General features: G+C 38.6%; 2 protein-coding genes across 3 annotated transcripts; one reads left to right on the top strand and one right to left on the bottom strand.

The window, feature by feature from the left end:
• Nucleotides 1–103: 103 nt before the first annotated feature.
• LOC105179552 (heat stress transcription factor A-3-like) lies at nt 104–3615 on the bottom strand. 2 transcript variants are annotated; one of them, XR_016065448.1, is made up of 3 exons: nt 2567–3615; nt 463–1863; nt 104–346 (listed from the first exon to the last, which is right to left on the bottom strand). XR_016065448.1 is itself a non-coding variant. In XM_011103202.3 (2 exons), the coding sequence occupies exons 1-2, from the start codon at nt 3080–3082 to the stop codon at nt 763–765; spliced, it is 1617 nt and encodes a 538-aa protein (XP_011101504.2). In that variant the 5' UTR covers nt 3083–3615; the 3' UTR covers nt 104–762. The 2 variants fall into 2 exon arrangements, 1 of the variants encoding a protein (XP_011101504.2); XM_011103202.3 differs by having other exon boundaries at nt 104–1863.
• A 3151-nt stretch (nt 3616–6766) lies between these two features.
• Nucleotides 6767–14376, top strand: LOC105179553 (polyadenylation and cleavage factor homolog 4-like). The gene is made up of 7 exons (XM_011103203.3): nt 6767–7585; nt 8905–9006; nt 9239–9493; nt 10349–10468; nt 10557–11000; nt 11633–13693; nt 14105–14376. Exons 1-7 carry the CDS (start codon nt 7196–7198, stop codon nt 14117–14119), a joined length of 3387 nt encoding a protein of 1128 aa, XP_011101505.3. The 5' UTR covers nt 6767–7195; the 3' UTR covers nt 14120–14376.
• Nucleotides 14377–15337: the final 961 nt, after the last annotated feature.

Below are 15337 nucleotides of genomic sequence, written 5' to 3'. Positions count from 1 at the left end.
TGTGGGTTCACTCTTGGCTACAAGGTGGAGGCCCACCCCCAAGAGCATGAGTTCTCCTCTCAGATATCTACAGAACATGCAAACAGATGACCCCCATCAACCCTTAATCAATTAACTCCAGCACTTGTACTTCTTTGCAACTATAGTGTCGTTCTTATTACAGGTTCCACTCTTCTTTTTTGACACTGCTAAAGTTAAATCAACTACAATTTCTCTTACATTCCATGGCAATGCCACAAAATTTAAGATGGGATCCATGGTAACGCATACTAAAACAACATATTAAGTTGAATTTAGCAAGATTTCAGATCCTAAAAGCCCGCTTCTTGCCCGAAACTGCTCCATCCTGCAGATTATGCTAAACTATCTCTATGCAAACGACAGTGGAAATATAATCTCATATTGTTGAATGGGATTACACTGTTAAGAGGGAAATGCATATGCTTAAAAGAAACTCCTTACCTGGGATATACTGGTGGACCGCTACACTCGTGCCGCCAAATGTAAGTCCCTGCAATGTGCAAACCTGCGCTTACACAACTTAAAAAGACACAAATTAGTAGGAGAACTTTCGCATACTAAGGTCATACTAGTCAACAAAGCAAATGGACAAGAATGATCATAGCAAGGAAGGAAATTGGGAAAGGTAATGGAAATAGATGATCAAATGAAAAATGAATATATAATGAATAGCATCCTAGTTTATATTAGCATGCAATCAATCCAACTATACTAGGATCCAACTGGCAGCAAAGAGAAGCCCTATTGATCCCTCTTATTGGAACTATCGTCCCTATGCTGGGTATCTTGATTCTCTATCGAAGGGGATTCTTCATCCGGCCTAATCCCAATGCCTGAACTTTCTGCTGGCCGCAGTGAACCTATGTCCCAGACATCAGATAGTGCACCTAATTCTGGTTCATCAAAGCTGTTAATAGTACTCCATAACTCGGTGGTGGAACTGGACATACCAGCACTGGCTCCAAAACCCGTGCCCCAGAAACTATCTTCCATGACCATACCTTCAATTCCAGATATTGAGAGTTCATGACCACTCTTCTCCTTCATCAAGTCCTCAGGAAAAGAGACGAAATACTCGGGCATGGAGACTGGCTGAGGATCCACAATACCCTTTCCTTTAAGATGCGGATCTATGGTCGCTAGGGTCGGAACTGGTTCAGCCTGCTCTGGGGTACTAATGAAGTCATGCAACATCGCCAATTCATCTTGTGCGATATCTTCAACCTGAAAATGCAAGTTTTCAGTACCAAAATCTGGGTTGTCTCCCGTATCTTGCGAGGTATGAATATCAAGTTGTTTGCCTGTGACTGGAACAGAGTCGAGGGGTGCAAAGGGCATAGTATGGCTACTCCCAAACTCATGCCGGTACCTCACAATCTGCCCCTTGGGGGAACCAGATGATCCTGCTTCATGGGCTTGATGTTTCACAAATTTTCGCGTTGCTCTTGGAGAGGTAATGCCCTTTTGCTCCCCCGTCTCCTGAAGACTAGCTAAAAATGATGGGTTCTGAAAAATTTTCCCCAAGAATGAAACCATCTGCTTCTGCCGTTTCTCTGCTGCCTGGAGCTTCGCATTAACCATTTCCATATGCTGAAAGGTACCACGCTGCTGATGCTGCAACTCAACTACTTCCTGCATCATTGAACTTCTTTCTTTCCTCAGAAGTTCAATTTCACCTTCCATTGCAGCCTTGGCTGCCTCATTGGATGACCCAGACGAGCTTCCAATCTGTTGGGAATGAGGTGCTTTCCGCCTTTGGATATTTTTCAACAGATGCCTCTGCCCCCTTATGAATCCTTCATTTGCAAACTCCCACTTATCTGTATCAATTTTGCGAAATCCCTGTATATGTGTAGATGCATCCAAAGGTAACTTTACAAATAAATACACTCAGAAACAAATTACCAATAAGCATTCATAGTCAAGATGACTAACTGTACACAAGCTCAATATCCATCGGTAAGGGGAAGAAATCACGCTACAACTAATGAGACCAGTACAATTTTACATCCGAATATGTATTCAATGCAAGACATTACATGCATAAAGCTTAGCAAATGTTGCGTCAAAGCTTAAATTCTACCTGTGAAGGAGACGGGCATTCCAATTCCACCAGTTGTCTGGTGGAGGTGTTCGTTATTGTGTACCAGATTTAGTATCTCAGCACTACTCTACAATACTAAAACAAGTCTGATGAATCACCAAGATTCAAAGAACAATACCAACCTCTAAACACAATTTTAAGAACAGTTTCAATAGAAAATATGATCCAGCAAATATAATGAATACTCATGATATGAAAATGAATCAGGTACATAGTTTCTATACAAATCGCCTCCAATTTCTACAAATTTCAGTACAAATTACATCACCAATACAGCAAATTCTTCAAGAATGTAGCTTACATGAAAACAAAAATAAAAAGAGAGAAAAACAGCAACATAGGAGAAAATGACAAGAAAAAAGCAAATAGCCAAAACAAACATAAAGAATAGTAGATATACAGACCAAGAGCATCCTAGTGATATATTAAATCAATACCCACATATGTATTGAGCTGACGAACAAAGCTTGAGAAATTGTTGTGCTTGAAATTCCTTGGCAATATCATCCTCGAAAACTCTAAAGGATCCCACACCACAAAGCTATTGCCCTTCGCACCCCAAGAAATTGTCGCATCCAATGAAGGGTCATCCACCAAATCAAAAGTTTTGGACAAGAATGGTGGAATTGGAGTCTCATACAAGGACTCCAAAGGCTGCGGAATGCCCATTAAACTCTCCCCGGCCGCCGCTGCGCTCCCCGGCTCATTTCCCAACACGGCTTTGGATTCAAATCGGGTTTCAAAAGAATCGAAACTAATGAAAGGAGAAAGAGGCCGCGGCTCGGGAAATGGAGACGCCGTCGACAGCGACAAAGCGAAAGACGGCGGAGTTGGAGGCACCGTCGTATATGGCGGTGGCGGTCGTATGGGAGTTGCTTCAGGCTCGCCTCCGAAAGAAAAGGGCGGCCGCGGAGGTGGAGGTTGAGGATACTGATTCCCACTATCATCAGAGTCCATTACAACTCCCCGCACTGCGAGAGTGATTAATTAGTGATTGAACGAGGTTTTCTACGCGATTTGGAGCTGAAACAGAGAGTTAATCCAGGTGGGTTTCTGCAAGAAGCTGAAAAATCTTGGGTTCGAGAAAAAATGGTCGGCGATATGAGGGCTTGCCTGAATATATATACCTATCGCCGACTGAAAACCAAACCCCCGAAAAAAAAATCAAGAAATACGCGTAAGGCGGTGGAGGTTTGTCGTTGCCCCACATCTTCCTCAACTCCAATGACATTATGTTCGAGTTTTCTCTGCAAATACTTGTCCAACAAGAAAAATCTAACACACACACACGCACACACCATAATGCGATTTGTAGACGGCAGTTATGATGGTTTGGCGGGGGAACAGAAGACAAGTGGGGCCCAGGAAGACGAGATATTTCTTGGGATTTCGAGTACAGATGTGGTCCAGCTTGACAATGTTCTTCGTGAACAGTCCAAGATTCAGCTTTTACTGCACTGTTTGGGGTTTGAATTCGTGGGATCCTCCCCGGTCTCAGCCAATGATATTTTCTTCGAAGTTAGGGGAGATCTTTGTTGGGACTCTGAGGGGCCATTCGTCAGACTTCTCAATTAAGTAAATGTTCAATGTGTGTTTAAGTAAAATAAATAATATATTTATTATGTAATTAATTATATTTTTTTAAAAATTATATATTAATTATATTATAAATATATTATATTTATTATATAATTAAATCTAAGTTCGATTAAAATCAATGGGACTAGAAATTTTCTATGTTTTATAGTCTAAATTACTTTAAATATAACATCCATTTGTTCATTATAACAGCTTGGAACAAAGAACAAATTGTTACTTACGGGTTTACAAATGGGAAATCTCACATTCTTTAGGCGACCGAAACAAGATTTGTTATGCTATTACCATATCTTTGTTATCTATAGAATGTGAAAATTTTCTCAATATCTGTTTTTAGAGCTAATATGTTTACACTGTAGAGAGAATTTGATAATGCTTTAATATTCTATTTTTACATTATTTCTATGAGCAAACACTCTTTATTCTTTTCAATCATTTCAATTCTTCGACGTTGATGGAAGTTATTATGGAACTTTTGGTCTCAATTATGTAACAATGTTTGGATATGCTCTGTTTATCATGGTAATAATGTTACCTTAACTTACGTTTCTTGGGAGAAAACATTCTAGTAGTGAGCCCAAATAATAAACTCTAAATAATTTTTACAATGAATCGTGGGTTATGCAAATTTTTGTATTACAAATCAATATCCCAACAACAAATATTAACAGATCTAATAATACAGAAATGATAACAAATATAGTTATAGAATAATATCAAACAATATATGAAAATAGGAACAAAAAGGAGATAGTTGGCTTAAGGGCCAGATCCGGTAGAGGTAGCCCACAACCACGAAAGGCCGGCAACCACACACTGGCTAAAGGTCCAAAATACACCACTAAGGCCAGTGCACAAAGGACCATTTACAACCCAAATCAGATTTCCACTTAGAACCATAGAAAACCACTCAGAAAGATTTTCACTTAGGAACTTAGTTCATAAAGAATTATTTTATCAGAGGAAGAGGTAGAAGATTAGTTTTTCTTATTCGATTATCCTCATCAGAAAAATCATCAGAGTATTTATAAGAGGTATGCATTGATATCAGATATAGAGAAGACGGCGATGGAGAATCTAGAGAGAAGAAGGAGGGGAAGATGAGGAAAAGAGAGAGGGGGGATTAGGCTTTTAGGGTTTCATCAGCATAAAGTGAAAAGATTAATATAAAGAGATTCCGATCGGGTCAAGTGGACTCGGTGGATAGAATGGGTTGGGCCAAAGAGTGGACCAGAGAGGTGAGTGGCCTGCTATCCAGGTGTATGGGTTTAGGGGGGTGCCGTGGGTTGGGCCTATCAATTTTGGTCATGGACCACAATATTTTCAACATTTTCCACCTTGAACCAAAACCCTAAAAAAGGGGACCAAGTGCAGAAACCGAATCTGGTATTCATCGTTGCCATAAGGCCGAGATTGTACCTGCAAAACAAGAAAGAGACACTTACACATATATGGGTTAGAAAATCAAGGAATAATGAAGATTTTAATTATCTTAAGTTCAAGAATACAAGGCTTTTTCTATTGGTTTCAATTTCTAATCATAACCATTTATTTCCAAGGAAGACATAATTAACAAACCATACATACCTTCTTCAGAAATCTATACAGTAATTACATTTGCAACTTCTTTATGTTTGTCATTTCTTTTGAGTTTTTTACAATATTTGATAAAATGTTCTTTTTCTTCACAATTATAGCAACTCCTATACCAAGGTTTTTCATCCCTAGTTCTAGATTTTGACTTGCTATGACTCCTATATTTATATCCAAAATTTTTATATTTATTCTTTTCCTAACATGGTTTACTTTATTTTGGACCTGATTAGATATATTAGTCTTAAGGTCCATTTCTTTACTTTTTAAATCATTAATAACAATATCTATGTTTACATTATTCTTACCATATTTTATAGCAGTTTTTACATCAATATAAGTTTCAGGAATAATATTCAAAAAATAATAGGAGAATAATCATCTATGTTCTTATCTCCAGTTAGTTTAATGTCCTAAAATAATTTTGTAAAATCATCCAATTTTTTTCTCAACGTTCTTGGACAAATCTAGTTTATAACGAGAAAATTTTTCGAGTAAAAACAGTTTATCATGTAAAGAGGTTTTGATGTATAGTTCTTCTAATTTATTCCATAATTCTTTTTTGCTGGATCTTATTTTTCAACTTTTTTTAAAAAAATCAGACATATTCAGAACTGTAGAAGAGTAGGCATATTCATCATTTTCTATTTTTTTTTTCCTCATAAACATTTTTAGGGTATTTTCCATCAATAGTTTTAAAAACCTTTTGTTAAATTAAAATACTTTTCTTTTTTTGTTGCCAAATAGAAAAATCACATTTTTTTCATCAAAAATTTGCAAATTATGACAAGCCATTACAATACAAAAATAACAACAACAAATGCAGTAAGATATTAATGAGGTAGAAGAATAACTCTAAAGTAATAAATTAGTACGATACATATAAAATAAATACTAATCATGACGAAATTATTTTATTATTTTAAATTGAAGGAAAAATTATTAACTAACTAATTTATAAAATTAACAACACGTGAAAGAGAAGTTATTAACTAGCTCACATGTGACCTATTAGGAGATTTTCTTGCTATGCAAACACGTCAAGATGAAGTATACCACTTATAAGTAAGAGACCAAGTAGTTAAAGAAAGACGACATAATCTTGAGACACTTTTCAACATCTTTTTAAGCACACATTGTATGAAATTTTCATATTTCTTTGCATGTCTACTCATTTTGAGATATTTTTTTGATTTTTTATTTATTTTCCATTTAAAAATATTATTAATTTAACTATTAAAATGCTAATATTTTTCTTACAGGTTAGTCGTTCAATTTTCTCAATATCATCATCAGTTATATTCATTTTTTGCATTAGGACAAGGTAAGAGTTAGCCCAACCCACTTTGGACTTTCTCGGCCCATAATATATCATCTCCGCCGGCCCACTCACACAACGTGAACGTCTCTTTTTGTCACCGGGCCTTTGCTTTTTCATCGTCTTTTTACTGTAAAATTGGGCGCGTCGTCGGCTCTTCCCAAAATTTCAATCATCGTTCGACCCGAAAAAACCCTATCGCTCTCTCTTTCTATCTCGGGCCCCTCCATCGCATACTCCCGGAGACAAATTCGCGAGTTGTACTCTATGATACGAGCTTGATATTTTGTTACTCTGTGTAGCTTCGGTTGTACCGTTTGGAAAATCTTTTTGGGTGCATATAGATTCCAATTTGGCACAGTCGAAGTTAGGGTTTCTTGGTTTTGTAACTTTTTTGGGTTATTTTTTCAATTGGAAGTGTTTTTGATACTGATTAGTGAATTGTGTTACGATTTCTGTAAATCGTTCTTTTCTTTCCTCTGTGGAGTTACTGTAGTAGTATAGGGTTAAAGATGAACAATTGGATTATTGGTTTAGGGTCTTTGTGATTTGTGGTGGAGATGGAGAGTACCCGCAGACCGTTTGATAGATCTCTTTCAAAAGAACCGGGACTGAAGAAACCCAGGCTCAGCGAGGACCCTGTAGCAGCCGATCGAATCTCCAATGGCCGTGCCGGATTTCCTCAACGGTCTGCAGTTTCAAACTCTGGCGGTGGAGCCTCGAGACCTCAGAGGGACAGGGATTCTGAGAGTACAGATTCTGTGCGGGGGCCCTACCAACTCCAGTCCGGTCAGCAGTTGCATCAGGAGCTGGTGACTCAGTACAAGACTGCGCTAGCTGAGCTGACTTTCAACTCGAAGCCAATAATAACTAACTTGACAATTATTGCCGGTGAGAATTTGAATGCGGCCAAGGCCATTGCAGCCACCGTCTGTGCCAATATTCTCGAGGTGACTGTGATTCTTATCTTCTGCCGGTAGTATTTACTGCTATGTGACACTAGTCAAATTGTAAAGATTTACAATTGTATAGTTGCGGTTAATGGAGTTCTTTGCTATAATGAAAAAGAGAGTTGTGGGTTAGAAAGTGCCAGTTTGTATCTTTTTGCTTTTGCTTCAAAATTCATCTAGTCCCACATTAGCGCCAGTTCTTTTTACTATTTGAATTGAGATGTGGGGTGATCATCTCTGAAAGATCACTTGATTGACATTTGGCTAATTGTTTCCACTAGCAATACTAGTTATAATGCGAGTGAACTGGGATTCTAATCTAATGCTTCTTTTATAATGTTTGTCACCAAGTACCTACATTTGTTCATAGCCGCATTATATTGTCATTTCTTAAGAAAAATCCTTATTTCCTTCACCTAAATGGTTGATGTCGAATCTATTTGATAGCGGTGCACTTCTGATCCATCATTACCATTGTTTTATGATTGTTTAGTTGCATAACCTAAACTAAAGTTCCTCCTCATTTTGCACATAACTGATAGCAATGCCATTTTGTTTGAATCATACAAGTGTTTGTTATACTTTCTCTTCAACTGAGGGCTCTTTTTGCCTCTTGTTTTGAGGGGTTTCTGCAGTCTCCTGTAGTGGCAGTTGATCATATTTGTCGCCATATGGATGAATTTTCATTGTAGACTTGCTTGTATTACGGTCACATTATGAAGGCGCTGATTCTCTATCCTTGTAATGTACCTTTTAGTCGTCATAACATTCCTTGGGTCTTGAAGTAAAATTCTTTTAAGGTGTGGTTGACGCCTGTCATTGTGATAATTGTTCAAGGTCAAAGAAACTGTACATTCATTCATGAGTTGATTAAAATAAATTGGACATTCCATGGTTATCAATCATACTTTTCATGCCCGAGGCTTTCTTATGTGATTCTTTCATCTACTATTCTGGTTTTTAAAGAGGAAGCTGACAGTCGGAATGGTAAAGATTCAATTATGCATTTGATGGCGATGGCTTATGTCTCAAATTATCAAAGAAAAATTTAGAAGAGCTTTTGTATGGACCAGTTATCAGATTCAATTGGGAGAACCATTAATGGGGTCTATGTAGGATGTTGTCTATCATTTTCTGGTCCTTGGATGAAACTCAGGATTTTGAAAAATTGATATTTGGAGATTTGGTTTTCTGTCATTTACCTCCCGTTTCTCTTTTTTCTGCACTATATGTTTTGTGCCTAGTGTTTGTTTCAGTTATCACAAAGCATCTCCAAACTTCGATGAGTATTATGCCTGATTCCTGGAAATCATTTGCAGGTTCCAAGTGAGCAAAAACTGCCTTCGCTATATTTATTAGACAGCATTGTGAAGAACATTGGGAGGGATTATATAAAGTACTTTGCCTCCAGATTACCTGAGGTCAGATTTTGTAAATATCTTTTCTTTCATATCTTTACTAGAGAAAAAGTTGGATCACTAGTCCTTGTACACGGTGTATAACTATCTTCTAATTAGTCCATTTTAGATGGGAATAAATGAAGACTCATAATTATTTTTCCCTTCTTTCTAAGGGGGAAGTGCCTATTTGATGCTTTTGTATTGATTTTTCCTTTATCATTCATAATCGTCCCTTTTCGTATGCATTTTCCAGGTCTTTATTAAGGCATATAAACAGGTTGATCCCACCATACATCCTGGTATGCGCCACCTTTTCGGCACCTGGAAAGGAGTCTTCCCTCCACAGACACTTCAGATGATTGAGAAGGAGCTTGGATTTACTACTGCAGCCAATGGTTCATCCTCAGGAACAGCGCCTAGGCCTGACTCACAGACGCAACGTCCTGCGCATAGCATTCACGTAAACCCCAAGTATTTGGAGGCAAGGCAGCGACTGCAAACCACCAAGGTGAGGGTCTCGTAAACCCTTTGCAATAACTTTCATTAACGGTGTAACTATTCTTGCCAGTTGTCACCAAATGGATGTAACTTTGGTATCATTTTCTTTGTTTTTTAATTATAGCCCCTCCAAAGTGAGGTTTGGTGTTCACTTGGTTTTCATTCATGTCTTCTTTTCTAAGTAGCTGAACTTACTCTTAATTTTGCCATTGTATGTGGCTGTATTGAGATGTTTAAGCTCTGAACAGAGAGGTATCCTCCTGTGTGAGTTTGTCTTTCTGAGTCTTGTATTTGATTTTTGTAGATTCTAGACCACAGATTGAAACTCGGTAGATATCTAACCTAATTATCTGCTTTAGCAAGGAATTCAAATGATGGTGGCTATCCTGGGTGGTATTTCTTTCTTGTCTGTTACGGTGATTTAATTTTTTTATTTTCTTTGTTCTGCCACGGTTGGTATAAAAGCTATTTGGTTCGATTTTTTCTTCCTAGTTTTCTGTTTTTAACAGAAAATCATAAATGTTACTGTTTAGCTTGATGCACAAAAGTAATTGATGAATTTATGAATTTCCATGTCCCATACACGTTACTTACCTATCATTTGACACTATATATAAGTTTCCAAGATTTGGTTGGAATTTTCATGTAAATTTGTTTCACTACACTCATGCATAATAAATCAGATTACTGTGTAATTCAGTTTTGTTGTTTTATGCCAAACGTAGATTACCTATTGCTCTCAAGATGTCAACAACCGCTACTTTACTTCTGAATATTTAATATTCTTCAGTTTGACATCCGCTGTATTACAATATTCATGTGCACATATATTGTTCTAAACTTGTACTTACTTAATTTGATAAAGGCAAGAGGAGCCAGCAGTGACACTAGTGGAGCCCTGGTGATCTCCCATGAGGATGTTGAAGCACTGGACAGAACTGGCAGTATAACTTCGGGAAGATCATGGCCTGATCTTTATGCTAAGGTAAGCTGACAATGCTAACTTGGGACCTTTTTGTGCTTGACATTTTGTTAATAAGTCTTTTAAGTTTCTAAAACTTGGAGTTATTCAGCAACATCACAGAGACCAAGTTAATGAGCCAGTTCGTGACAGAAGTTCAAGTGTAACATATGCAGATTCTGAATATGGTTCTGGTGCATCAGGGCGTTCAGGTTTGGGAACTGGAAGAGTGATTGAAAAGATTAAAGAGCCTGCATATGACAGGCCCTGGTATGAATCTGGCAGTAATATAACTGCAGTGGCCCATCAGAAGAATGGTTTTGGCCTGAAACATGGACTTGAAAGCTATGCTGCCCCTGAGGCTGCAAATTCTGATTCAGATCTACAGTTCAAGCAAAACATTGCCGGTAGGAGCACCAATGGGATGAGTGGGAACTGGAAAAACTCTGAGGAGGAGGAGTTTATGTGGGGTGAAATGAATTCTAGACCTACTGTTTGCAGTGCAGCTGATGCTTCAGCTAAAGATCATTGGCCACCTGATGATTATGATCGATTGGTGAGTTTTTTTTGAGGTTTTTGTGGATTGTTAAACACGATATAGGATATTGTGTCACCTGTTTTGTACCTCTGTGGGTGCTTCTTCTTCTGATTAATTTGTGAAGCAAAGTTTGGAGAATTGAAGGTTTATTTTCATGCTGTCCATATTGATCGAGATTGGATTCTGATTATCCATGTTTTTCTCAAATATCATTAGACATTTAAATTAAAAAAATTTACATGTGTGTTGGAGCAGTCTGTTACATGGAAAGTTGAGTTCAGGAGTGTGGCACCTAAAGAAGGGTAGATCGTCTGCTATCTCTTTGCATAATCATTATAGTTAGGATTATCTGTTTCGCTGTGTCTTGCCATTTCACATGATAACACTTCTAACTTATAATCTGGAGTTCCAGATTTGTTTAGCCACTGTGTGTTACTGTAACGCTTACTTCCATATGTTTAGACTTTGCCCTCTCCCGTATATTAATACTTTTTAGTTTGAGAGCTGGTCTGTATACTTTGTTATCATTCAGTTATATGCTAATGTATTATCAGTGAAAAGATTTACTTAAAAAAAGTGTTGATGAACGATACTCTCAGTTCTTTGTCTTCTCATGCAATGATTAAATCTGCGATGGTGGGCTTGTGCAGGGCTTTGGCAGTAATCTCCGTAGTCCTCAAGATATGCATGGTATCGGGTCAAGGGATGACGATGAAGCCTCAGCAGATTCTATATCCATGGATCTGGGCCAAGTTGCTTCTAGGACTCGAGTGCAATCATGGTCACAAAAGCCGCCTCCACCAGAAGGAAGGATGCTCTCCGGGACTGGTAAAAGCATGTTAGGTTACTCCGAGGGGTACCCTATTGGATTGAACAGTTCACATAGTACATTGGGCAGGGCAACTTCCCAGGCACTTCTGGGCCCAGCTCATATTGGAGACCCAAGCTTCAAGTTTTCAACAAATCTGGTGCCAGGGCCCAAAGTTTCCGTGACACAACAGGGACATACTCTTGGATCTATGCCATCCTCAACACGATCATTAATGCAACAACCCGCATCACCTTCTTTCTCATCACATAATCCAAATCAACTACTAAATTTTGCTGAGCGTAACCAGACCTCGATTGGACCTCCTACTGATCCAAGAAGGCCTTCAGGGCATAAAAGTACTGGATATCATAAACAATCTTCTGAGGATTCTCTGCCTTTGCCGTCTCGGGATGTCAATCAGGCTACCACACAGAGGTTGCATCCCCAAAGTTTACGGTCTTCTTCTGCACAGATACCTCCTTTGCAGCATAAGAAACATGCTCCCTCTGCTCAACAGAGAAATCTTGAAGTTCCTGAATTTGAATCTTATGGACAAGGGCAGAACTCATTGCCATCAAAACTTTCAGGCTCTGAGAGTCGCTCCACAATGGGAAATTCATCATCGGACCAATCCAATCCTCTTACTGTTGATTCTCCTGGACAATCCATTACGAGCAGTTTGTTGGATGCTGTAGAAAAAAGTGGAGTGCTGGGTAGTAATTCTCCTGTGGGTAGCTTAACTAAGCCAAGTTTTCAAGAAGCTAGGCCTAGGTCATATCTAGGAGATGTGCAACCACCTCTTCCAAGTCGCCCTGCTGCCGACGTTTCGTCCACTCCGAATGTTCATGGAAGCACATTGCTCCCTACATTTTCTCAAAAAAAGTTAGAACAGCCACCCTTGCGAACTGGCCAGTCCTCCTCATCTTCAGCAGGTGTTGACTCAGAACTGGCACCAAGTTCAGTTAATTCCACCTCTAATCCTGTTTCTAGTCTGTTAAGCTCATTGGTTGCCAAAGGCTTGATATCCACTGTGAAGCCTGATCTAGTGTTGTCTGCATCACCTAAGAGATCCGATCAACCACTGGACAGAGGTCCTGGGGTTGCAGGCACTAGTTGTGCTCCAGTTTCTTCTGTTCCAATCTCCATATCGAGACCTCTTGAATCGATCCCATCTGGTCCGTCTTCACTTAAGCCTGGGGTTGCAAGCACTAGTTGTGCTCTAGTTTCTTCTGTTCCAATTGCCATGTCGAGACCTCTTGAATCGATCCCATGTCATCCGTCTTCACTTAAGCCTGCGACTAAAGATTCTGATGGTTTGCCCCAGGCAGCAGCAAAGACAAAACATCTTATTGGTTTTGAATTCAGGCCAGATGTAGTTCGTAATTTGCATCCGGAAGTGGTCAGTGATCTTCTCTCTGAGCTTCCGCATCGGTGCAGCTTATGTGGTCTCAGACTCAAGCTTGAAGAAACACTCAACAGACACATGGAATGGCATGCATTAAGAGATCCTGAGCAGAATCCTGCAGACACGACATCAAGGAGGTGGTATATCAACTCATTTGATTGGGTTGCTGGAATTGATTATTTATATCTCGGAGATAGTCCCTCGGACACGTTAGGAGATTCCGTTGGAACATTGGAAAGTGGTGAGCAGATGGTTCCTGCTGATGAAAGTCAGTGTGCATGTATTTTGTGTGGTGAGTTGTTTGAAGACTTCTACAGCCGAGAAAGGGATGAATGGATGTTCAGAGGAGCTGTTTACTTGACCAGTCCATCATCGGAGTCCCATGAAAAGAATGAAGATATGAGTGGTTCTGCTATTCTAGGTCCTATAGTCCATGCAAACTGTATATCAGAAGACTCAGTTCATGATTTGAGACTGGCTTGTGATGTCAAATTGGTAAGCACTTACTAGCTCTGTTTTTTAGGCTTTGTTAACACCATATTCATTTAGTTTGTTAGAATTAAAAAGGGTGGTCGAGATCCATTATATTCCTTCTTGTGTGTTTTTTTTTTGGGGGGTGGGAGTGGGGGTGAGGGGGCACAGGTTGTGGGGTTCTGTGGTCTTTTTGAAATTTCTAATTACAGGAGAGGCCAGTATGGTCTATTTTGCTATGATGAGATCCGATAAAATCGAGAGTGGATCTTAAAGTGAATAGTTTACAAGATGGTCTTGCCATTTGGCTCAAATGGGAACTTTTGTTAATATGTAATCAATGCAAACTTACTCTATATCTTGATCTGTTGTTACTGTTCTTCATCTGGAGAATGCTAATTTACCTGCCTGACTTTTTATTGTTTCAATTTGTAGGTATCGAATGCATAACATTTCAATTTCGCATGGATATGGCACCAAAGTGTAAAAAAATTATATGCTCACACCTACAGCTCATCGCCGAGAAGTGAGCAGAAGTTTTGTATGTTTAGCTTTCAGCTTTTACAGATTGTGATTACTGCTTATGGTTCTGTGCATTGTAAACTGTTGCCTGTATGTTTTGTAACCTGTTCAGGGGTTTTCATTTTTCTGTATTTCAAAGGAAGGGAAAATATATAGATGGGTGGTGGTTCTTATGGGTCTTAAAACGCCTCTTTTAATCACCGATGCAAAAGTTTCATCTTTGTTCCCGCATTTTTCTTGCTACATGTGGGGTAGTCTCATCACACTTACGACTTGCAAAGTACAAGAATAGTACCTATTTCTGCAGGGTTTCAGTTTAGATGCAGTTCCTTTGCAAAAGGGCAGAATTTTGAATGATGTTAAAGATGAGAATTCTTTAAGCAAATACATTAACTGTTATCAAAGTATTGACAACACGGGTGTATATTGAATTTTTGTTATAGGATTAATCGGTATTGATGTTTGTTTGTATTATATATAGTTACATTAGTCGATGTTGATTGCATGGACCCTAGCATTGTTGTTTATTAATGAAAAAGTCTAAAAGGAAGTCCTTTCGAGTCAACGACAGGCCTACTCATTTCCAATGAGACTTTGAAATTGACCCGTTTCCTCTTGGTCCATGGAAAAAAGCAGCCCATCATGTGATGAAGTAGTGATCCAATTCCTGTTCAATTCACATACTTTTATGATCCGAACGATACATCTTTATTAAATTAAAACATTGACATTGTCAAGATTATCACGAAATGGGAAAATTCTTACTTGAACTAGATTACATTAATTATATATTAAGTGTAGTTATTATATAATTGATTTAGGTTTAGTCAAATTCAATTTGAATTTGGATTTTACATCGAAATGACAGAAATCAATGTTGAGCTCCGTCACAGCTTGGAATGTGAGGATTTCTGCGTTAGGAGCTGTTGTCTGTTTTGTTGCAATGAAGAGCCAGGACCTATTTCATTTATTCATCAAGCGAAACCCGCTTTACAGCTCACACCATCTTCCCGGAAGACATAAAAAGAAAAAAAGAAAAACAAACCCCAGCAAGCAAAACCAACTCTGTTTCTGAGTAATCTCTTTTACAAAAACCACCTAAATTAATAGTCTTAATTCAGACATCCACCAATACACACATATGTA

The sequence above is a fragment of the Sesamum indicum genome, linkage group LG5 (genome assembly GCF_026168435.1).
Source record: "Sesamum indicum cultivar Baizhima isolate 11 linkage group LG5, ASM2616843v1, whole genome shotgun sequence".
In the NCBI taxonomy this organism is placed as follows: Eukaryota; Viridiplantae; Streptophyta; class Magnoliopsida; order Lamiales; family Pedaliaceae; genus Sesamum; species Sesamum indicum.
This window is presented reverse-complemented; position numbering and strand designations above follow the sequence as displayed.

Excerpts from the sequence above, each read along its gene's own strand:
- LOC105179552 (XM_011103202.3), bottom strand. The coding sequence starts at position 3,082 with ATGGACTCTGATGATAGTGGGAATCAGTATCCTCAACCTCCACCTCCG. Across the intron at positions 1,864-2,566 it reads TTCGTCAGCTCAATACATAT|GGATTTCGCAAAATTGATAC; the intron begins GTGGGTATTGAT and ends ACACATATACAG.
- LOC105179553 (XM_011103203.3), top strand. The coding sequence starts at position 7,196 with ATGGAGAGTACCCGCAGACCGTTTGATAGATCTCTTTCAAAAGAACCG. Across the intron at positions 9,007-9,238 it reads TTGCCTCCAGATTACCTGAG|GTCTTTATTAAGGCATATAA; the intron begins GTCAGATTTTGT and ends TGCATTTTCCAG. Across the intron at positions 10,469-10,556 it reads GGCCTGATCTTTATGCTAAG|CAACATCACAGAGACCAAGT; the intron begins GTAAGCTGACAA and ends GGAGTTATTCAG.